The sequence below is a fragment of the Calypte anna genome, chromosome 3 (assembly GCF_003957555.1).
Source record: "Calypte anna isolate BGI_N300 chromosome 3, bCalAnn1_v1.p, whole genome shotgun sequence".
Lineage (NCBI taxonomy): Eukaryota > Metazoa > Chordata > Aves > Apodiformes > Trochilidae > Calypte > Calypte anna.
The window spans coordinates 92297695-92322361 of record NC_044246.1 but is presented as its reverse complement, the minus strand read 5'-3'; the positions used below and the strand labels follow the sequence as shown (position 1 = coordinate 92322361).

General features: G+C 40.6%; 1 protein-coding gene across 7 annotated transcripts; it reads right to left on the bottom strand.

The window, feature by feature from the left end:
* Positions 1–822: 822 nt before the first annotated feature.
* ICK (intestinal cell kinase) lies at positions 823–24663 on the bottom strand. Of its 7 annotated transcripts, none has more exons than XM_030446611.1 (14): positions 24043–24663; positions 19507–19765; positions 17579–17633; positions 16067–16188; positions 14877–14956; positions 12618–12750; positions 11987–12158; positions 11268–11435; positions 9146–9442; positions 7845–8035; positions 6825–6976; positions 5936–6067; positions 4090–4203; positions 823–3675 (listed from the first exon to the last, which is right to left on the bottom strand). In XM_030446611.1, exons 2-14 carry the CDS (start codon positions 19605–19607, stop codon positions 3518–3520), a joined length of 1875 nt encoding a protein of 624 aa, XP_030302471.1. In that variant the 5' UTR covers positions 19608–19765; positions 24043–24663; the 3' UTR covers positions 823–3517. The 7 variants fall into 7 exon arrangements, with proteins under 7 accessions (XP_030302471.1, XP_030302476.1, XP_030302470.1 ...); XM_030446616.1 differs by having other exon boundaries at positions 19507–19686; XM_030446610.1 differs by lacking the exon at positions 24043–24663 and adding an exon at positions 22952–23059.
* Between the last annotated feature and the right edge of the window lie 4 nt (positions 24664–24667).

Sequence of the window (24667 nt, the reverse complement as noted above, 5' to 3'; positions counted from 1 at the left end):
ACAAAAGCTTAATTAATGTGCTTTTATTAAAAACTCAATAAAAGATCAAGATTTGGCCAATATTTCTTCAACAGTAACTTTATTCTAGGCAGGAGACTTGACACTGAAGGAATGAAACAAAGCTTTATAACATTTTTGAAGAAAAACACTGAACAAACAAGAACTGTTACTTCTTTAGTTACATAGAAGGAGGGGGTGGAATTGTCAGTAAGTTCAAAAATGTTCTTTCATTACATGTTTCCCTCCACATATTATAGAACATCCTACTCATATCAATGGCCTTCTTAGACACAGAAATACCATGGAAATGGGACTTGGGTTTGGCTTTTTTTTTTGCTAACACCATGGCACTTACACAATACTTTTACAAAAATCTGAATTACAGAGGTGAATAACTCCACTGTCGGGCTCCTTTACTCCCCAAAATCATTATTACATGCTATGCATAAGTCTGAGAAAATGTAAACAGTAGAATTCTAAAAACATTTTGCATAAAGATGCTGCTAAATATTAAAATACAAAGTAGTAGGTTATGTATGATAAATTCACAAGATATGCTGCTTGTCTAGATCTCAGAATTATGAAGAACTACAACTTTTCTGTCTGTACTGCACACTGAGATGGCACAGTCAAATACAGAGCTCAGTCAATTCAGTCTTTACTCAGAAAGAACTTTTTCCAACTTCAGTAGGAATTTGTTGTAAAACCTGCAAGTTCTGCCATTATACTTAGCTAATTTTCAGTCCCACTAAGTTAAAACTAGCAGAAGTGATTCTGAATATCAAAATTATTAGCTTCCACACACTCCCTCCCCCCCCCCCCCCCCCCAAATAAAGGCTTTAATTTGGGAACAGAGGAGATGTGCCTCCAAAAGTACTATTTCTTTATCTAATCTTTTTGCTGGAATGACCAAAACCTGAAGTCTATAGTCAAGAAAATCAGTACAGGACTGATAAAGGCTGAGATTACAGGCCAGGTTCACATTCATCCTGCAATACTTTAAACATGTGGTGTAGTGCCCATCCTTAGTGGAGAGACCCAGGTGTCTCCAGAGGGCTACTAAGTTCTTAGGTGAGCCAAATTTTTCTTGACATGATTCTCACTCATCACTGGTTTAAAGAGTCAGCTCACAACAAAGGAGCTTACATTTAGGTGCATGCAGTCAGGTAGGATAATCCAAGCCTCAGCAGACCCTTCCTGTGACTTGTCTCCTGCTTCTGCCAGTAGGAATTAAGTGTATGGAACAGACAGTTAAATTGCCTACTTAGGTCTAGGGATATGTAGGATAGGTTCAGGGTGTTCCCTTTTGAGACCATTTATTCAGTGATAAAATAAATTAAATGATATCTAGTCATAAATACCAATACTTATTTCCACTAAGAGAAACAACTATCTTTCCAGTTCTAACTCAAATATACGTATTTCCTTTTCCACTTATCCAAAGACACCATCAGTGTGTGCTTTAGGAACCAAACTGCTGTGTTATTTTACTGCTGTGCATTGGCATCACTGCTTTGGAAGCAGTTAGGTCTGGTTTGGAACAAATGTTCCAAAGGAACAACTAACAGAGCAGATGGACACATAACATGTCTTTGGTGAGTGTGAGTCTTACATCATACTTTTTTTTTTTTTTTTTTTTGTCTTCTACTGTCTCACTGTGGATTGTGTCCATAAAACCAAACAGTGAGCAGAGCTCCCCTGTAGCACTGAGCCAGCATCCCACTCTTTGGAACAGTTTCCTCCAGGTCCCATACGTTCTCCGTGGAAAGGAGGACATAAACATCCCATGTGTGTTACCAACCACTGTCCCCAGTGGCTGCCTTTCCTTTTGTGGGTGCCAGCAGATCCCACAGAGAGGACCTCACTGACACACTGGCTATTCCTCTCCTTCAAAACTGCCAGATGCTGAGAACCATACCTGTTCTAATCCATTTTGGTTGGATTTAAGCTTCACAAACACATGATTTGCCTGATCTGTTCACAAAACCAGAAAGGTGAGCATTACTGTACACCTCTACAGGAGATGCATTTTCCTAGCATGCTTCAGCTCAGGTGATGCTGTTCCATAACACAGCTATGAAAGATGCTCTCCCACAGCACTGGACTGTTTTATCTTCCTGCTGTGGGAGGAGGTGCAGGAACAGCCAAATGATGGCTGTGACCTAAGTGAAGCTTTTGCTGATGGACGGACTCTGGCATTTCCATAGTGCAGAATTAAACCAGTCTATGGGGTTACTTCCTTTTCTCTATAACCTGGTAATTAATTTTCTCTGCAAAGAAATGTATCAGTTTCTCTGAAAGCAACCACAATTTTAGAATGCTTTTTAGCAGGACCAGGCAACGTCTCATTTTTCCAGTAGAGCTTTACAGAAGCTGACATATTCTTCACATTGTAAGTGGATATGTATTAAAATGAAGACAGACTGAAGTAAGATTATGCTGATAAATTTCCTCTGGATTACTTTTTTTCCCCAAAACTGAATTACAACAGTTAAGAAAATGTGGTCAGCTGCATGGAGATTGTTTCCTTAAATTCTGCTGCTGGCATATCTCTAAAATTTTCTTACTCTGAAACCAGTTTTATAATTGTTAATACTTCCTTAAATATGTCTCCAGATCTTAAATTTTCAATGACAATAAAAAAAGAAAAATCAGATTCTTATTTTTCCCCTTAAGAAATAATTTGAACTAATTTAAAAGAGGTAGGTCCATATTTGTTTCATAGTGAACAATGCCAAGAAGCAACTTTGAAGTCTGAGAAAAGAGCACTGTCAGAAAACAGATCTACAGAAGAGCATTCTCCCTTCACCAAAGAAGAAGATTCCCCACATTTGATAACAGCAAAAGAATGGAACTGAAAAGTTGGACAGCAGTCCAATAAAAACCTTTTAAAGGCAAAAATAAATCTTTTTAAGAAGTCTTCCACTGACTTCCAGAAGTTTCTCAGTGATTGCAAAGGGGATTATGGACTGCTAGTTGCTCATTCCTTTGATGTCAGTACAAAGCAAATGAGTATAGAACAACAGAAGCATGGCATCAAGAAATGGCATCACTGAAATTATACAGCTTCACTAAGCACATAAACTTCAGAAAATGTCTAATGAATGCCCCTTCCTCAGCACTTCTCTTCCACTGCAATATTGCACCACTTTGCTTTTTTTTTGCCGCATTTATAAAAAAAAGTTGAATCTAATACGAAAAAGTTAAAATTTTTAAAAAGTTTGTTATAAAATTTGTCCTATAAAAATGCCAACCCCCCTAAGCCATATATACAAAACATATCAGACTTATGAAAATAACTGGACCCAATTATAAAACAAAACTATTTTATACAAAAAGGTACAAGATTGCATTCAAATTAATACAAATAAAAGTAAAAAAACCCTTCAAAACGTCTCATTCATAGAAGATCTGTTACTTTGAAATTTACAGGTATATAAAACAGTATCAAATTGTCTCATCTTAGCCACCACCTGATGAGAAGCATGCCCTGGTTCTGAGGGTATTTCCAGCCCAGTCACCGGTGAGCACCATACTTTGCAGCCCAATCAACACGGAGCCCGAGGATTGGCTGCGCTGGGGGAGGGAGAGGCATCAACCTCAGTGTGCTTTTTGTAGGTGAATTGAATGGGGGCTGTCCAGGATGAGGTCTTACTGACTTCAGAGAAGCATAATCTAAAGAACAAAAGAAAATGCCATGAGATAAAGGTTCAGGATGCAGATCCTAATGTCTTCAGGAAATAAGCCTCTTTTTAAAGAGAATTTGCTGACGTGAAGCAACAGTGGATTCAAGCCATAAAACCTTATCAGAGAAGAAGCATTCCTATTGTGGATTTGACAAGTCTGAATTCTGTGCTGGATCTCATACCCACCTCTAGGTGCCGCTGAAATATGCTGTGGAAAAAACCTTATGAAGTAAAAATAAGCAAAATCCTTGTCCATATTAAGTTCTGCAAGGTTACAAACTGTAGTTCTGATCAGTTAAATACTTACAAATAAAGCAAAGCAAAGATATGTTATATGCTCAGTGCTGCACATATACAGCATTACCAGAGCAAGGGACAAAACCAACTTTGCTACTGTACTTACTAGAAGATGGATCCACAACTGGTGCCAACTGAACCCTCTGCCCAGCAGAGCCTACTTCCTTCTTCAGAAATGAAGGGACATAACCACTTGTCAGACCACCTGATCCCATGGAACCTGGAAGAAATGGGAAGGAACACGTGAGCTCAACACAACTGATCTCCCATACTATCAACAGATGACGAAGATGTGCACTGGTGGGTCATATTTAAGATCAAGCTTGATCATGGATTGATGAAAATAAGAATTGCACTGAAGAAACTAGAAACCCACAAAACCTATAGATACCTGGACCCAGGAGACTGTCAGCATTAAACATGAATGGAAAATAGGTTCAAAATGTACTCTTAGAAGGGCAATTTTTACTTCTCCCTGGCATCTCAGCTTTTTCGAGGTTTCTCAAAGCTTTCTAACTTGCAATTTCATTTGGAACTATTCTGTTTGACTTTCAGCAACTATGTCCTATGTATATGCTCCTGATTTTCCCGCAGTGAGTCCGGGGTTCTGGCAATAAACAAAGCTCTGAAGACAGTAAGAGAGCAACTTAACAAACTGGGACAGATTCATGTCCCAAAGTCAGAAAGTCAGCTACAAAACCTGTCCCTAAGATAAGCAGGAACAGAACTGACCTGAAAGATAAGCCATAGAAATTGGAAGCAAAAAAGTTACAAATAAAACAGTTGAATCATAGCACAAGTGGACACTAAACAACTTCGTATGCACAGAGCAGATCCACAACTCATATGCCTGAAATGCATTAGAGCAGTGGCAAAGTTTATTGTGGGAAAAGATGGTAATAAGTACAAAAGAAAAAAAAAAATCTAACGATAGCCTATGCAGCGAAAAAGAAGGAAAAACCTGTAAAGGAGCCAGGAAGGAGGCATGTGCTATGTATATAAAGGTTCTCATGTTGTTCAGCCACTTCAAACATCCCTCAACCTTGAATTTTTAAAGGAAATTTTAAAAAATTCCTGAGTAAATCACATATAAAGTTTTAAAGTTTTTAATTTTTAAACCAGTTTCTAAAGGCCAAAAATGTTTCTTTGGGCCAAGATTCAATAGAAATTTTCTTAATCAAACGTTTGCAAAATAATATGCAAAACAAGTAGCTGCACTGCAGAACTGTAACATCACATGAAAACCTGAAGCCAAGAAAGCTTCAGAGAGTAAATCCACAGATACAATCTAGAAACATCAACATATTTGAGTATACCTGGTAAAATCTAACATAAAAATCTACAAAATAATTACTTCAAATCAAATAATAGGGATTAAATACCTGAAATAGCAACTGCCCCAAGAACCTGAAGAAGAAAAATTGAAGAGCTTTGCTTTTTGTCTGGATTTTTCAAATGCTACAACTATTTCACTATTTTAGACAACATAAATTAAAAGATGTAGTGATAGATGATACACTTTATTTGCTTTATTTATATAACAAGAACTGTGTGTAAAACTAATTCAATTTAGACCAGCTTCCTCCTCTCTGACAGCTGGGGTAAAATAATTTAGAAATCTGAAAATATGACATAAAAATCGCTGAGGGAAAGTGAAAGGAAGATCAAGTATTTCAGGTTGAACCGACTAAGCTGTCCAACTGTCTATGAATGTGGTACTTCAAACCAGACTTCAGGGGATTTATTAGAAAAAAAATACTGTTTCAGTTTAAGGTAGTCTGCAAACACAAGGAACAGTGCTCAGAAATTATTTCCGGAGAAAGAACAGACAGGGTAGCAAGTATCCTTGAAACTGACAATGTATTAGAAATAGCTGACCCCAAATTACAGCTGTCTGGAATTGCAGAGACATCACCTATTATCTTTTCTGAGTGTTAAGCACAGCTTCTTACCTGAATTTGTCCTGTTAGTACTTCCTTCCAAACCTGAAGGCTTCCCTGGCAAAACAGAACTGGGCCAGGGATTAGACGGAACAGATTCTTTGTTTGAAGTGGAGACTGTGCTATTTCTTGTGCTTATTCCTGCTGCAAAAAGGCAAAAATTACCACAGTGAAATCTCTGTTGTTATGCAGCCTTACATTCATTCCATCTGATGTGCAGTATTAAAGCAGATGTCCAGCTCTGTGAACTTAATCAAAACATTTTCACCCCCAGCATGCCTCTGGATTACTTCCCATGCTCTCATACAAGAATGCTCTGACTTTAATCCTCAAAGATAATACTGTCAGTATTCCATTAGCATCAATGGCTGCTTATGTCAAATGACAGGATCCTTACCTCAAGGCCACAAATAGTGTCAAGTCACAGAAAGTGAAACTTGCTAAGCACATTACACCTATGCTTTGTATAAAACACAGCATTTTAAAACTTTTAGTTTAACAGTGACAAGATAACCTGAGAGTAAATAATGGCAGACTACCTTTTCCATAGTGTGGTACTCCTGTTCGATGTATCTACTGAAATCACAGATTGTGCAAACAGCTTGCAGTAGAGTTCATGTGTCACATATCAGTTGTATTTAATACCCATTCCATATTTAAGCAGGGATACCACACAAGGATGTGCTTACACTTTATGGTAAAGCAAAAGCAGGTTTGAGATCACTGTGTTTTACAATCTCCTCTAATAACACAACTTTTTATCTACCTAAACGCTACTGAAGTGATACAGTTTGAAAGTCGGTGAAATTACTTGTTTCAGGATTTATCTCAGTTGCCAGACTGCTAGAATGCAGTACTGCTGCTGGAATTACAGGAGAAAAAAGAAGTATTTTGTACTAACCAGGCAGATACCTAGAATGTCTGGAGTAGTGTTGTTTTGCTGCAGAAACTCGCACAGCGGGAGTGTCTGGCTGTGGAAAGGTGGGGTGGGAAGGTGCACTGCTGCCAGACCCTGCAGCATCCAAAGGCTTCAGATCCAAAATGCTTTCAAATCTGCAACCCCAAAATTGCTACACTTAGTCCAATTCTTATAACATCTGTCTATCCACAGTTGGCCTTGTATTCTCCGTTCCATCTCCAGGAATCATTTCCTCATACTGTGTTTGCCTCAGCATAAGCACACAGAAAACAGGGAATATTTTCAGCCAAAAGCCAGAAAAGTGCCCATGAAAATCACATTTGAGCTTCTAGTTCCCTTACACATTGCTTTTAAAATCATTACAAATTAGGCAGTAAGTTTTTGTGATCCATGGAAACTGAAGCTTAGAGTCACCCAAAACAGCTCATATGCTACTGGCCTTAAACTGGAAGAGGATAGACATTAGGAGGAACTTCTTTACCATGAGGCTGGTGAGACACTGGAACAGGTTGCCCAGGGAAACTGTTGATTACCCCTTCCTGGAAGTGTTCAAGGCCAGGATGGACGGAGCTTTGAGCAACTTGGTCTAGTGGATGGTGTCTCTGCCCCAGTGTGGTTGGAACTAAATGATCTTTAAGGTCCCTTCCAACCCAAGCCATTCTATGATTCTATGGATATGTCAAAATGCTTCATGTGTGACATAGAAAGTATATATTCAAAGATTAGCTTGAGAAGACTTAAGATAAGTATAATTTTCACTGGGGAAAAATTACCAAGGAATTTTATAGAGTGCACTGTCTATTAAAAAATGTGTTGCAATTCAAAGGCCAGCATTCAACAAGAGCCAAGACAAAGCAGGAGAGAGACAAGCTGCATGCCCTTTACCAGCCTGGATATGTTTCTGGATCTATAGAAAGCATAAAGGGCAACATTATGAAAACAGAGGCAAAGCCTAAGAAAGGAAGACCATGTAGCACATGGACATAAAGCAAACCAACTTACCTACAAAGAGTGTCATCATTCTGTCTCTTCTTGTTTTTCAAGTCCATCCTTGTAATGGAAGAGCTGAAATCAAGGTCTTCCAAGTCATCCCAGTCTTCAGAACCCTTCACTGTCCTAGCAACATGTCCCCATCTTCGCCTAGCTTTTGGTTTGAGTTCACCATTCGTATTCTCAGTCCCAGAAGATGTCTTCTGTTATAAAGATTGAAAAGAAACAAACCCAGGCACTTACACCACAGACCAGGTGACAGGAACAAAGAGGACAATTTTTTCCTGTCTCAAAGAGTAGTTGTGGTGGTAGAACTGTAACAATATAATCCTAATCTTTCGTTAAACTTGCTAAGAATACAGTCTGTATTATTTATTATTACATATTTACATTACATTATACATTAATTACACACTAAATTATACATACATTATATATTGCATGATGTATACATAAGAACATTATTACATCTCTTCTGCATTTTATCCTGTAATGAAGTATCTTGCATGAACAGAATAATTTCCTTAGATTTCAATTCCCATTCTTTCAGTATACACCTCCCCAAAAATTAGCTCACACTCAATTTTTACCTCTAGACCCATCTTGGGAGTACAAAACTGCATGCACGTTCATGTTTCCACAAGCCTGTGCCTAGACTTTTATAAAATGTCTTCAGTCATTAAAGCTCATCAGTATATTTTAACCTTGTGCAACTCTGAATATGGCCAGTGCAGACCCTACTTAGGACTGATCTCTAGAGCAGCAGCAGCATTCACACTGTCTGCTCTCGTCATCTTAAGAATCCAGTTTGCTTGTATAATCAACAGAAATGGTAAATTCTTATGCTGAAAGAAGAATCTGTTGTTTTCCATGGCCGGTACGGAAACCCCAAGGGACAGTCACATATTCTCAGTCACATAAACTGGGTGCCTTAAGTGGATGGTGGCAGCAGCTCCTCTCCACTTTAATACTATTTAGCTTAATATATTTCTCTCTGTTTTCAATCCCATTAATATTCTGAGGATTGTGCATCCTTTTTACTCATGTCATGCTTCAAGTGGTGTTTTACAACAAAGGGAAGTATAAAATGCCTTTGAAATGAGAAGTCGACTTGGTTGTTCTATAGCAAGTGGATTTAGGTTTCAACAGAATAACTTCCAGTTTCTAATAGAAAGTTCTGGGTTTTTTTATTCCCATTTCATGTTCTTTTAAGAAAGTATATGAACCTTGAAAGAGAACAAAAAAAATAAACACAATGTAGGAAAAATCAGGCATTTATCAAGAAGTGTAACTTATGCTAGACTGATCTTTACCTGCTGAGGAACCTTATTGTGAATTGCAGGCAGAAGAACCTGGTTAGACTTGTCCTCCTGTAAGAAGTTACTGCGTTCAGTCCCAGAGTTGTCTGTCTTACATGAGTAAACCAGGTGCTGAGAAGGTTGGCTTTGCTGAAAAGGCCTTGAGGAAATGCGGGCATGAGATTTTGGAGGGGGCTGTGCTGGAGGGACAGGCTTGATATGCAAAGATGATTTGTTATGCTGCTCCTTTTGTCTCCCCAGTTCCAGAATGCCCAGGGTGTGCCCAACCTGGAAGTATGGATAGCGAAGTGCCTAAAATATAATGAAGATGACAGAATCCAACTTAGGAAACCAAAGTTTTTAACTTACCCTAACACTCTGTCATGATGCAAATTTAATTTCTTTTTTTCTGGGGTGTAAAACAGCAGAAGACCCATCTCTCAATACTGGATTCTAGTGAGCATAATCCACTTCAGAATAATGCTGAAGTGTTTCAAAGTGAACAAATCCTCTACAGACTTCCACAAAAAAACAAAGGATCTGCAAAGGTAAGAAACTTAACCAGGTGTATGGAATTCAGAGGCATGTTTCATTATTGCTACCTCTTTGTGAGTGTGTTTCTACGCATGGGTGAATACATGCACACCCATTCTCAGAGTCAGCCATCAAGACTCGAATGGCCCCAGAGACATTCCATCTCTTCCATTCTACAGATCCAAGACTGAAATTTAACCATTATGAAAATTAGCCTCTCTTTTTGGAAGACATGTTGGTAAAAATATCTTTATCCTGCAATCCACGTTATTAAGGAGTTTTCAGTATGGCAAGCACATTTGCTGCTTCAGGTATACTCATTTTCCCAAAGACTTCCCAGTGCAAAAAGGCTTCTGTATCTCAGGTTCCTCACCATATTTGTACCTTAACATAAAATACTTCTTAATGGTTCTTGAATACCAAGTTTTGTTCAGTATTTTTTGCTTTCCATTATCTCTGAGACTTCTTAACCTATTTTACTTTTTAACTACTTTAACTAGCCTTAAAGCTATTTATTACAATTTTTACTGAATGTCTGATATAATCATAAAGGTTCAGCTATGGTCTTATTTAAGCCAAGTCAGAAGACCCAAAATCAGTGGCTATTGCCAACAGTTAATGGTTGAACAGTCGATACTGGGCCATTCTATGTACAATACTGATGATTTGGGCTATGCCTATATACAGGATATTGGGACATATCTACAGCACTCACATGATGAACAGACAGTGAGGTGGACCAAAAGCTGTCTGAACAGCCAGAGGGTGGTGGTCAGTGGAACAAAGTCTGGTTGGAAGGCAGTAGGTATCTGTATACCCCAGAGAGAGGTCAGTATTGGAGGTAATACTGGTAAGTATCCCCATATGATGTTGATGACGCTCCAGAGTGCACCCTCAGCAAGTTTGCTGATGACACAAAACTGGAAGGAGTGGCTGATACACCAGTGTCATGCTACCATTCAGAGGGACCTCAACAGGCTGGAAAACTGGCTGAACCTCATCAAGTTCATGGGGGGGTCTTTTCAAAAGATGCAAAAACCCAAAAGGAAAATGCAAAGATGGAGCCAGGCTTTTTTCAGTGGTGCCCAGTTACAGGACCAGAGGCAATGGGCACAAACTGAAACACAGAAGGTTCCCTCTGAATATCAGGAAACCATTTCACTGTGAGCATAACTTGAGCACTGGCCCACACTGCCTAAGGCAGAGGGTTGGATCAGATGACCTCCAGAGGCCCTTTCCAACCTCTCACATTCTGTGGTAAGTATCAAGAGCAATGAAAGAACGAGATCACAGACTTCAGCCATTCATCCTGTCTTCACTGTGCTGCTATTCCACTGATTGGATTATACTAAATTCAGGTGTTACACACACTGCAGTCACATCTGACAATTGATGCAGTTGATGTTGCATGCAAAAGACTGATTACTCTCTTGTAATTCCTCCCAATTGTCTTGCAAACTTTTCTCGGCTCCTGCTCTTCTCCCTTCTAAGAACAGCACCCCTGAGCAACTGTTAAAATTACTGTATATAAAAGATGTCTTGCAGTGAAAGGAAGATCTGAGATGCAGATCTGAGGAAGAAAACCAAACCAACAAAACCAAACCTGACTAGCTGTTGGTCGCTTTTTGGGGTCCCACTGCAGCATGTCTCTCATGAGCTGGACTGCTTCACTGCTAGCATTAGGTATCAGGGTTTTCAGGTTGTTTGGTACACACTGAGGCCAGCGAAAATTCATAGAAGCTGAAAGTTGGTAGCCTTCAGGCCAGTCATTCTGAAAGAATGAGATTCCCAGTTATAAAGAAAGTTCAGCTGTAAAATATCACAGTGCCAAAGTACATAAGCATATATTCTCCTATCAGCATTCTCCTACTTTGTCCAACTTACTCTAGATTACAGGAGTGATTTCCCTAGCAATTTTCACCTCAAACCTGTGGTGATACTTAATTCTTGCTTTACATCAGACCAAGTCAAAGGTACAAATGGAATTTGGAGTTAGGAGTCTTGCCACGATTCCCATTTCTAGCCTCTTAAACCACAGGTTTATACACAATATGCAAAAAAAAATGAAACTGCCATCTAATGAAATCACAGTCCACTGACTTTGTTTGCTGTTCTATTCCTCCTCCTCTAAATGTCAGTTTTTATAGCACAATTATACAATGCTTATTTCACAGAAAACAATTTGATTTACTGCATGTCAGATCAATACCATACAATAGCAGTAAGCATGAAAACATTATTTTTACTCTTATTGCTATTGTGCCTTTCTGTATTGTGGAACAACTACAGTGTTACTGCAGTGTGGAAAGTCACTTTAACTACCTTCTTTGGTGTCCCCAAAACTTGGCAAATTTTGAATATAGTATCAATTTCACTGGCTCCTGGGAAGAGAGGCCTCAGTGTGTAAACCTCTGCCATTATACAGCCAACAGCCCAAATATCTATTGGAGAACTATAGCTGGTGGATCTCAGAAGGACTTCAGGAGCCCTGTACCTGTAAGAGAGGAAAAAAAAAAAAAAAAAAAAAGGGAACCAATCCCAACAATCAACACAACTCAAACAGATGTACGTGAAATCATTCAGCTCTTCATTCTTTGCTGTTAACTGCAAACATCCCTTTAAAAGTTCCTATCCTACACATAACTCAATTTTTTTTTTGTACAATGAACAATTAAACTTACACAAGCTCTTGTAAGATCTCTTATGCCTTCCTGAGATGCTCTAATTCCAGTATGTCCCACCTGCCTAATCAGGCTCCTTCTTTCTTCCTGTGCTGCTGCCATCTGTAAACTGTCTTGCACTAACTGAAGCTTTTAAAATTATGCCAACCTTAAACAAAAGCCTCATTATGAGGAGGCATCAGAAGTGGTTTTACATTCAGCACAAAGGTACTTCGCTTCTTTAAAGGCTTGATTTTAAGTTTCACACAATGCAGGTGAATACTGGCACTTACCATCTAGTAGATACATAATCTGTGTAGGGAGGTCTGGATCGGATTTCTCGGGCTAAGCCAAAGTCTGCTATTTTCACAAGCTCTGGTCCCATGCAAAGGAGGTTTTCAGGTTTTAAGTCTCTGTGAAAGAATCCTAAAATTCAAATGAAATAGTGATGTGCATTGCAATGCCACCTGCAGCTGTAGCCTTTATTATGCTTTAGTTCTTACTGCTGAAGCTTAAATAGCACAACACAGTTCAAAGTCTTATGTGATCAGCAGAGGCAGTCAGTTTAACAGTTGTTCAGCCAGACTGTGAATAACAGTATACTCAAATATCTTATAACGATTCAGAGCATTCAGTCAAGTAGCTCCCTTTCAAGTGACAGTTCTTTACATAAAAAAATTACACCACTTTAATGTTAGATTCATTCTAGTTGTGTTGGACACTGCAATGAAGACATCAAAATTACTTCAAAAGTCTTTTTGAACAGCATACAAATTAAAACATGATGGGGTTTTTTGCACTTTGAAACTTTTAAAATCTGAGAACATAATCTGCAAGCACTCAGGTACTCATCTCCCTATCCAACAGAGGACTGCAGTATATTTTTCAGTGCTCTTTGCATTCAGCAACTTGATCACAAATGAGCCTCTGGCAGTAGCTCTTTCTATACATATGAGAGAAGAGGGCTAGAATATTGCTGACTTCTGTCTCAGGCATTTGCTTCCACCCTAGTAGGTCCAGTGCCACATCAGTCTCTTCTCAAAAACTTCGAGGGACGGAGAATCCACCACCTCCTGGGCAGCCCATTCCAATGCCTGATCACCCTCTCTGTAAAGGTTTTTTTCCTAATATCTAACCTAAACCTCCCCTGACAGAGCTTAAGTCCATGCCCTCTTGTCCTACTGGTTGCTGCCTGGGAAAAGAGCCTGCCCCCCCCTTTCAGGGAGTTGTAGAGAGTGATGAGGTCTCCCCTGAGCCTCCTCTTCTCCAAACTGAACATCCCCAGCTCCCTCAGCCCTTCCTCACAGGACTTGTGCTGGATCCCTTCACCAGCCAGTATATTCAAATATAAAAAGATGCTTGCAATTTAGACTGACAAAGAATATAAGAAGTTCACTTGACAAGCATTTCTATGCCACACAGAAGCAGATTAGAGAAATAAAGTGATGGGAAGAAAGTTAATGTGATTTTTCCAAAACTGTAGCAGAGAGAATCTTGGAATGCCCAGTCTTACAGTGTGAGACATGAGACCATCGAGGCCATACTGTCAGGTTTGCCATTAATTTCTAGACCCTTCCAGTCAGTGAAAAAGACAGTTACAATGTGAAATTGTTCACTCTTTATAGCTATGGCAAGTTAAATAAAAGTAAAAGGTAGTCTAAAAAGTTGTGATCCATTTGATAATTAATTAAACTAAAATGTGACTTAGATTTTTACAAATAAATCATTATTTTTATGTTTTAAATATTTTGTATCTCAGTGGAACAGACTGGAATTGCTAATTTGGTTTCAGAAGGACATCCAAGCCTCCATTAGAACAGAGAATAAAGTCAATAGCTTGAAAAGGTTCATCAAAACAAGTTCAATGTGCTCCTCTACTGAAATGCTGGTCCTATTTCACTTCCTGGACTTAGGCCACTGATGTTAGTTCTCTTCTGATAACCTTAAGAGCCAATCAGCAACATACACTACAGGGTATTTAACAGGCAGAATTGCAGAGGACAGCAGAACATGGCAAGGAAGTAATCTTTAAAAGTCCCTTTTTTGATAGTTAAGTGGGTCTTGTTACTAATGACTGGTACACCAGCTTTAGTTCCTATCATTATTGTAAAATTAGTGGGAGGACCATGCAATGAAAGCTTTTTCTCACTCAGACTTTATTATTTTAAGTTTATCTTACAAAGAATGTTTTATTCCGGTACCTGTGTGTATCTTGGAAAAAAAAAAAGTAATCTTTCTCAATCTCAGGGACCTCTAAATCTATCAAGAAAAGTAACCATTAACATCAAATGAGTTTTAGAAAGTGCTCAGCTTCTGGTTTGATAAACTAATATTCTACAGAAAAGGAACAGAGCAAACCTCAACATTAAAATATCAAGTAATTATAAAATGTGGATATTTTCAGTAATCATAATCTCTCATACAGTGCCATTCTTTTGATCACTCCCCTTACAAAAGTCAGTATTGTAACTGTTATTGTACTCATTAAAAAAAACTAATAGAGACACTACCTTGCTCACATTCAAAATGTTTACAGCTAGAACATAACCTACCATGCTTATGGATAAATGCAAGCCCTTGCAGGATCTGGTACATTATATTCCTAACTGTAGACTCTGGAAACAGCTTGTTTCTACGGAATAAAAGAGTAGAAATAAACATTAATGAGAGTTCACACGTTAGCTTATGCTATTTAATGAACCAAAGATAAAAGCTAACAATGGCAATAGAAATGTTAGATGTATTTTAACAGTCTCATGTAGTTTATTTCTCCAATAAATCTTACGTAGTATTTGCAGAACTGCCACACTTCATTATATTATGACTAGATGACATCATATTAAGACTACACAGAACACTGAATTAGGGAAGAAAAAAAAAAAAGAAAAAAAAAAGAAAGAAAAAATAAAATTGAACAAACCTGAACCCTCAAGACAGCGAGTGTTCATGTTAATTTAGTGTTTTCTATGCACAGTTACTTCTGGCTTCCCTTCTATAGCATATACAAGCCACACTTTTGACTGTCCCTTGTTATTATCTAACAGCTTATATGCTACTTCTTACTCTTTTGTTATCTGAAAAAGCAATCTGCTACCACTGAAAACAGGAGGCTCTTCTGCTCCCAACATTCAGATGAGAAGATCAACTATTGCAGGCAAGTTATCCTCTGGAGGATGCTATCATGGACCAAATACTAAAATTAAGACTTTACTAGTGCTCTAGCAAGTATTAAAGATTTTATTTTATTGAGAATGCTCTTTGGACATATCTGTTCAAATTGCAATGAAAAAAAAATATGAGAAGTAATCCAGAATTTGACCTTTCATGATAACAGTTTAAAACACTTTTTGTTTATTAATTTATTTGAGGAAACAGTAACAAAAGATGTGGTAATACCACTTTCTATCAGAAAAAGTATTGCTGGTTGGAGAGTTTATTTACAAATCAAAAGTTCAAGGTTCAATGTCATCTCACCATGAGGGCTGTTACAAGTTCACAGTTCCTAACTCAGAAGAGTGCCCTGCTTATCTGCCAGGATAATCTGGAGAGAACTACTGGAAACTCCCACTAAACTGTTTGGGATACGCTCAAAGGTGACAGCCACAGCTCCTACTGCAGCACATTTCAAGCCATAGTAATCTTAGCCTAAACAAAGGATCCCAAGTCCTTTGAAAAGTAACACAGACATTAAAATCACTCAAGTAATTAATTTTTATCAGGAGTGGGTAATGCTGTTACATACCTTTCTTTCATTAACTGATAAAGATTTTCCTTCATGTATTCAAACACAAAATACAGATGATCATTTTCCCTGATAACTTCTTTCAGCTTTACTACATTGGCATGGTTTAGTTTCTTCAAAGACTAGAAACAGAAAACACAAACAGGATTTTACAGGGGTCTCAGCTTCAAAAGAGGTAGCTTCAAAAATCTGTCAATGTTTTTAAATAATTAAACAGCTCTCAGAACAAAGACCAGATCTTCAAGTATTACCAGACACATTAGATACAGAGCAAATTATGAATTTAATGTACTGGTCAATCAAAAGCCAGCTATCTGGCATCACAGTAGACCCCAGAATAATTGCATTTTTTCTATAGGTAACTTACTACTGGTAGAACTGACATGCTTCTTGTACTTGCACTGGCAGTACTCAGATTAGACTCAGGACTAAATATAACCCTGAAAATTCTTCTTTGGTATTGCTGATTAACAAGGTGGGCAGCTGAGCTGAGCTTGCTCATCCCCCTCAATGGGATGGAGACAGAACCAGAAGGGCAGAAAGTGGGAAGGGTTGTGGGCCGACATATAAACAGTTTAGTAGGTAAAGCAAAAGTTATGCATGCAAACAAAGCAAAAGAAGGAATTCATTCACTGCTTCCCACTGGCAGGCAGATGTTCAGCTATCTCCAGGAATGCAGGGCTCCATCACATGTAAAGGTTACTTGGAAAGCCAAATGCCACCACTCCAAATTTCCTCCCTCCCCCACCCTCTTCCTTCCCTCATTTTTTAATGGGGAAAAAGTCCTGGCTGTGTCCCCCTCCAGCCTCAGCCTACTTGCTGGTGGCGAAGCGTAAGTTGAGGTCACAACTCCAAAACCTAGACCCATACAAGCTCCTAGGAAGAAAATTAACCCTATCCCAGCCAAAACCAGCATACTCAGGTCTTCAATCCCCCTTCTTTTTTAGATTTTCCATGTATTCTACATTCATCCTTGCTGTAGCAACACAATACCACAATACCAATACTGTAAGAGAAATGACCTAGGTTTTCTGCATGTTTCCAACACTGATACCAGGGACTAGCAATTAAGAGAGGTCCTTGGAACACAGCCCTAAAGAATTTCATGATAAATGTCTGTCCCCGAACCAACTATGCAGGAACAACTGCACAAAGGTTATTGCTGAGCAAAGGGCATGTGCTCTCAAGCTCTGACAAGCAAATCAACTCCAGAATATGTAGCAGGAAAGCTCTCTCCCTCTATGGTTTGTAACAGGAAAGCTCTCTTACTCACCACTCACTGCAAGGAGGAAGAAGCTCTCTACAACCATTTTTTTTTGTAATACTACAGAATTTTACTAGAATTTTTGAGAGTCCCATTCAAATGCAGAACCAGGAAACAAAACTGTAAGGCCGCATGCCACAGCTCATATTGGGGATGTTTTCTGATAAAGAGGTGGAAAGAAGTTGATAGTACCCCAAAAGATGACAGGAATCACCTAATTTAAAGTCAGTCATTGAATGAATAAGTACCTTAACCTCTCGAAGGTTCATGCATTCCTCCCAGGAATAAAACTTCCTTTTCATTCTACAATAGTAGAGGAAAAAAAATTACAAACATTAATACATGGCCAAAATAGCTGGTGTCCTTACATCAGTTTTTCCATCAAAAGATAATGTGTTATCTACTTTGTCAAAAAAATTTACACCTCTAGTGAGGTACACTCTAACAGATTTTGAAAAGCACTACTGTTACACAGAATTACCCTTTTTCATATAATTATTTTGCTGCAAAAATTCCAGAGCCTTCAACAACTCAGGGCATGCTACTTTTCTTTCTCGTATATGATGTGGTAGAGACTAACTGAGAAGGACAAGGGTTGTGGTAGTCATTAACAAGTCAGTCTAAGTTTTAAAGCAAATGTAATGTGGACCAAATTAAATCACTTCACTAGTTCTCAAATTTTATTATATTCTTCTTGCTCTTCTTCTGTATATTTTGATTTCTCTGTAATTTCAATACCTTTTCCCTCTAAGTTTTACTTCTTCATTCTTCAGTGTCCACTGCTCCTCCTGCTTCTCACTCCCTTCTCAGTTGGAGCTGTATCCATCATCCAACTGATTTTTTAATTCTGCCTTTCCTTTCAAGCTTGAAAGCAACTCTGCTCTAACAGAAACAAACTGTGGCAGATCTGCCTCCTCCAAAGCCAGAATATAATGCTGAACATAGTATTTGTGTGTGATGTATGGTCCTATTTGCTCATGTGAATTTGATTATGACTCATTTCTTTCACACATAACTCTATGCTTTAGGACCAACAGGATGAAGTATTGCACATACACACATGCAAACGCACATATTAAATTTACAAAAATACTCAGTTTCTTAGAGTGTGGATACAGAGGGAGTTAGGCACCCTTTGAAGATCTGAGTCTTTGTCAGACTTTAAATAATTCAATATTACTTATTGCTTTTGTAAGTTTCTAGTTTGACAACAGCTATTACAATGAGAACATTTTAAGAATTACATTCCACACAGTGTTCTGGACTATTTGTTTGTTTGTTTGTTTAAGCAGTGGTTTTGCACTTACTGTTTTGCACATTCAGCCACCTGACCACTTCTGTTCTTAACAACAGACTGGCATTAACGTGTACTCTAAGCAAGTGCTATCTTCTGGTTTGTTCTGAAATACCAGTTTCTACCATATTGCAAAATGAAAATCAAATGTGCTTCTGGCAAGGTTTGATCCAGGAAAAACACCCTCAGCACAGAGGATTTAGAAAGTTGTTAAAGCCAGCTATTGACTATTCATACAAAACAGCATTGTAGTGAAAGCCCTTTTGATGAGTATGTCCCTGGGTCATGGTTGGTATTTCAGGAAGGTGCCTGCAATGCTTTACAGCTGTCTCTTACCACAACTAGGACAAATAAGCCATTTACAAACTGAGGTCACTGCTGAAACAGCAGAGAAAATCAAGTGAGTTTCTCAAGGAATTTTGAGAAAATCTTAAGCTGAAAAAGCCAATGCATAATAGAATACAAAGATACAGATAACAGTAAATGAGATTCATTGTGCTATTTATCACTGAAGCATTAACCACATTGAAGATTACACCATGAAATATATGTTCCACGAAAGCAGCAGGGAAGGGGCTGCAGATTCCAAAGCAGCATTACAGAATACTCTTATATATAATAAATATATAATAATAACACACGTTTGACAGTCTATAGTAGCAGAGCACTATTACAATGAGCCTACATATTTCACCCTCTTCTGCTGGGACTTTGGAGGATACAAGGAACTTGAGCTTTGCACACTGCCTCAGTACAACTCCAAATACAAATGTTGTGTAGAATGTGAAGTACTCACACTAGCATCACCAAGTGATGCTGACCACAGAATGGAAAAAAAGCAGAAAAACCATCCACTGTTACGTAACAAATTAAAATACTCACTTTTTAATGGCTATTAGCTCTCCAGATTCAATGCTTCTCCCCAGCAGGACAGAGCCATAAGTTCCATCACCAAGCTGTCTGATAGTTGTGTACCTATTCATGATGAGGATACTTTAGCTGCAAGCGCATTTCAGTCCTTAGTGCTTCTTGAGTTTCTCCTCCGAGTGTAACCAGTTCTTTCTGTGGCAGCATAAATATAGAGCACTCAGGACAGTGTGAACAGTTGCAGGAATCATGTTTTCAAGACTTAGTCTTTGGTCTGAAAGCACAGAACACAACCAGTTTTACTTCTGCACCCTTCTGAGATTGCTTGTTTGCAGACTCCATTCTCCTCCAAGAGATATTCCTTGTAAGCTACATGCAAACCAGTTGTCTGGGTCTCTCACCAGAAAGAGCCACTCTGTATCTGGACACAACTGGGTACTTCCCAAGTCCACTCTGATGCTAAAGCTAAAGGTACTTGGCAGCAAACTTGCAGGCAGCCCGAATGGGAGCAACTATTAGTAAAAACAGATTGAAAGTCTCATAGCTTGGAGAAAATAGTTTGCTGTCAGAAATATGAAGCATCAGAATAAGACAGGAGGGAATATGTTCTAGCCAAATTATCAGACATGTAAATCACCATCTCATGAGTTGTTCTGCCATCAGTTAGAATAAATGAACTTTCTGAATTCCCATAAGGTCCAATACTATATAGAGAGCTATATGCACTCTTTTAAACAGTCTTCAGAGGAAGAATATTGTATTAATGTCAGATAAAATTAAATACATTTCAGTACAGTAGCCCTAAGCATGAATCAGTCTTTAAAAGTAGCAGCTACATCAGATTATCTATCCGACCCTTTGTCCTGACACTGAATGAACAACAGAATGCTAGATAATAAAGCAAAAGAGTTCTTACTCTCTCATTTATTCTGATTGTTTGTAGCATTTCCTGCCCTTTAGTTCAGAACCAGCATGATCTATTAAGTGTAAATCAGCCACAGATTTGGAATGAAACAGAAGTCCCCTACAATAAGGGTTTGGTCCCCATGTTCTCATTTTCTCCAACTCTAAGAGGAAAGCAACAGCCATGGCTGGTTACTTTTGCTTTCTGTAAGCTGCATTTAAACTACATTTCCACAACTTTTTTTTTTTTTTCCCCCAGCAGCCTTAAATCTTTCTTCCATCTTGCTTTACTGCACAAAGCCAAATTGTTACTTTAAAACTAACAGGATTATGTTGCTTGAAATCTGAAGTGGCATCAGAGCAGAGCCACAATCCTGTAAAATGGAAGATGTGAAGATTCTTTGTTTTCTGTCTTCTAAGCCTATTAGTCCCACCAACACTGATACAGGAACAACCAACCAAAAACTAGGAAATTTTATGCTAATATATATTTTGGTAATTTCACACATTGTGTATGAAAAAGAAATGGCATGCCTCTGACACTGTCTCAGACACTATCTCAGACAGGCAAGAGAAATTGCCCTCCAGCAGTACTCTCCACAGACTCTTACAGAGAACCATGACTGAGCACCTTGTATTTAAGGCCTAATCCCATATTTTGTACTTTTTGCCAAAGAACACAGAGCCTGTCTACAAGAATGGCACTTTGGGAGTACCAGTTGCTTTTTTGCTGATTTTCAGGCTGTGCACCTGCATAACACAAAGTTATGTTTAGGAGAGGTTTTGCATCTAGTTTAAAAAGCTTTGGTTACTCCAGGTGGTCAATGACTGGATGGCAACTCAGAAGCTTTGGCTCCCAGGCCTTTATTCAGATCTTGGCAAAAATGTCATGCCTTGCATGGTCTCCTAGTCTGAAAATGTAATATTTATTAGTATCCAAGCAGATAATTTTATACAGTAACCTCAAACTGAAACAGATGGGACTTATGGGTTTTTCAGCACATATTCTCCTAATGACAGAGTTCTGAAGTTGTAATCATAACAGATGTGATCTCTTACAATTCATGGACCTTTATACTGCCTCTGGATTACCATTCACATATCCCTTTCCAGGGGACTGGAGACTATAGGAGCATCTTTGTCCTATGTTCGATAACCACAGCAAACTGCTAGCATATGACATTCTAGTAATAATCACCAATGGCTATCATGGACAGAACATTTTTCTAACATCTCTGGAATGGAGGCAGCGGTGAACATAACTGCTTATTCCTAACTGGCGGTACTAATTCAAGCCCCTCTCCTTTCTGCAACCACTATTTTTCATAAATTTTGTAAGAAAGCATCCTTGTGATTCCAGCTCTGCTTTCAAAGGTGACTAAACCAAGACAAATTAATTGAAATACTTTGATTCATAATGTGGAGGCAAAGAACATAAAGGAGAAAAAAATCAGACAGAAAATATAGATTTCAGGAATGGACGCACATCATGCCAGGACATAAAGACAGAAATTAACATGGCTCCTATGGAAACACAAATCCACCTGTACAATATCTATACAATCAGTATAATTTCTTGTTGAGCTTAATAGCGTTTTTAAAAATCTATCTCACTTTGCAAGATTTACATTCAGTCCTTAACACCTCCTACCATTGCTGCCCTTCAGCTATGGGAATAAAGTAAAACTTAGCTCGCAGACTGCTCTACCTAAGTATAGAGTCCCACTGAAATCAATGAAAACAGCACGACTCCTTGACAAGCAGTTTATAGTGCTACAACCTAGTCTGAATTCTAACTCAGAATTACTATTTAGGCACATTGACATCATTACACGATGTAAATTCAAAGTGCAAAACTGTCTTAGAGTAAAAGTGCATATTGATGCTAAACAGAAGTAAGAGCCATATTTTAACCATAGTGTAACAGCATGTTCAGGCTCTGCCTCACCTATAAACATTTTTCCCATATAGATATCAACCAGCAAAGCTCTTCTAAAAGCAGGCCTAATTTTTATGTATCATGACTGCTTTCTGTCTCTCAGTATACTTTAAGCTTAGTTTCACTCATGAAGACTTTAAAGAAGTACCATCTCCCGTTTCAAGGGCTGCAGGGCTGAGAACCGAAACTGGCTCACTCTGCCAGAGCTAAACCGAACAGCAAACAACAAGTGTCTTTTAAAATCTGTTCTCCGCTTTGGCAATAACCTGAAGGTGTTTCTTGGAGAGCGCACGGAGAAAGGCGTGGTTAAAAGCCGGAGGTTTACACCGATGCTCCCCCCGCAGCCGCTGTGTTTGTTGGTGAAAGGGTCTGGGGGTGCAGAAGCGCTGGAGGCCCGGGGCAGGCGTGAGGCTGCGGGGATCCGAGCCGCGGGCGCAGGCCAGGTCCTGACTCCCGCCCGGCCCTCGCACTGAGGCGGTGCCTGATTCCCTGCCACGGCCCCGTTATAAGCGAGGAACCGCACCCGGGTCACCGACTGCGCCTCTCCGGCCCTCCCCGCCGGCCTGCGGGCAGACGCGGGTCCCGACGCGGGAGCTCCCCCTGCCCCGCGGTACTCACAGCCTGCGGGATCTCCCTCCTTCCACCGAGTCCCGGCCCGCCGACGCCGCGGCAGAGGCCCCTAATGGCGGCGCTCAGGCTGCGCGGCTCCCGGCGGCTGCCACCGCGGGCGTCTGGAGCCGCCCGCACCGCCCCGGACAAGATGCGGCCCACGGCGGCCGCGGGCCTCGCTCAGGGCGCCATCGGCCAACGAGCCCATGGCGTGGCCCCGCCGCGCCCCCAGCCACGGCCCCGGCCCCCGGTGCTCCCCGCCCGGCGGCAGCGGGGCTCCCCGCGGGGGGATAACGCCCCACGGCAGCGTCCCGGCGGAGGCCCTCCGCGCCGCCCGGCTGGGCTCCTCGGAGGAGGGAGGGCAGCGAGGGCCCGGGGCCCTCCCCGGAGAGGCCTCAGCCGCGGGGAGGGCCTTAGTGTTACCCCGAAAGTGTTGGGGGAAAGGCAAGGGACGGTGAAGCGAGTTCGGCGTGACCCTCCGGCGGCGCAACACCACAGCTGCCAGAGGGGATTACGGCTTAACTGGGTTTTAACGTAATTTTAAAAAAACGAAAGTAACAATCCCTGAAGACTGTGCTCTCTTGCATCCCCACGAGGAGTTTAAATAACAAACCACAAACACAGAAATACCAGATGGTGAACACATGCCAAGAATATCGAGATTTTAACCGCTTCTGGAGTGCCTATGTAGGTTTTAAATGTAAAACTCAGTGTTATTTCAGGCACACACAGGCAGGAGCAAAACCCAGTAGCTTTCACGCCAACCACAAAGGAGAAGCAGCATTAAAGGTAACCAGTTGCATTCCTCATCACTCCATCGCAAAACCTCAGCTGCACTGCTGTCAGGGTCCCCCATCATGCCAGCACTCCCCCAGCCCTCTCGGGACCCCTGCAGCCCCTGCCATCTCCCACCACCCAGCCAGAGCAGGGCACACAGGCCCACAGCCCCCCTGCCCCACACGTTCCCCTCACTGCTGTGGCTCTACAGACACTGGGGCTGGACACCCAGTGCTGGTGCCTGTTCCTGCACCCCTGACATTCCTTCTGCCACAGCCACCATCCCCACCACCTGCTCCTCCTGCCCAAGCCTGGGCTCTCACCTGCCCCTCTCCAGACCAGTCACATGCCTCCATGTGCTCCTAAAAACACCCAGGGCTGTAGGGATCGATAAAGGTTCACAGGTCACACATGAAAGACCTGCACACACGGTTTTCGACTGGAAAAATAGAAGATTCGAATACAGATTTTTAACGAATGGTGAAAGACTGTGACGAGGCGTAGCTGAAAACACGTAATGACTGTTCACAGAAGTGGACGGGCAGAGGATAGTGGACAGGACGTTCACATGACCTCAGCAACATCACTGGCTATACAGCGGCAGCAGGAACCACTCCTTAGTGACACGGCTTTGAGTATCTCGGGAACAAGGGCCCCGAACTGACGGCAACCAGAGCGGAAATGGCTTCTCCCACGGAGCCCCGCTCCTGCTGGCACAGGGCTGAGCGGCCTTGCTAACGGGGCAGGGCGCCGCTCGGGGGGCCCCGGACATCGCCGCCACCCTTCGGGTCCGGCAGCGGAGGGGCGGCGAAGGATGGCTGTGCCGGGCCCCTGGCAGCGTCAGAACAGCCCTCCCGTGAGGTAACTCGGAGCGGCCGCGCCGACTGCCGGGATAGCCCTACGGGAAGACTACATCTCCCAGCAGCCCCTCCTCCGCCGCGGGGCGAG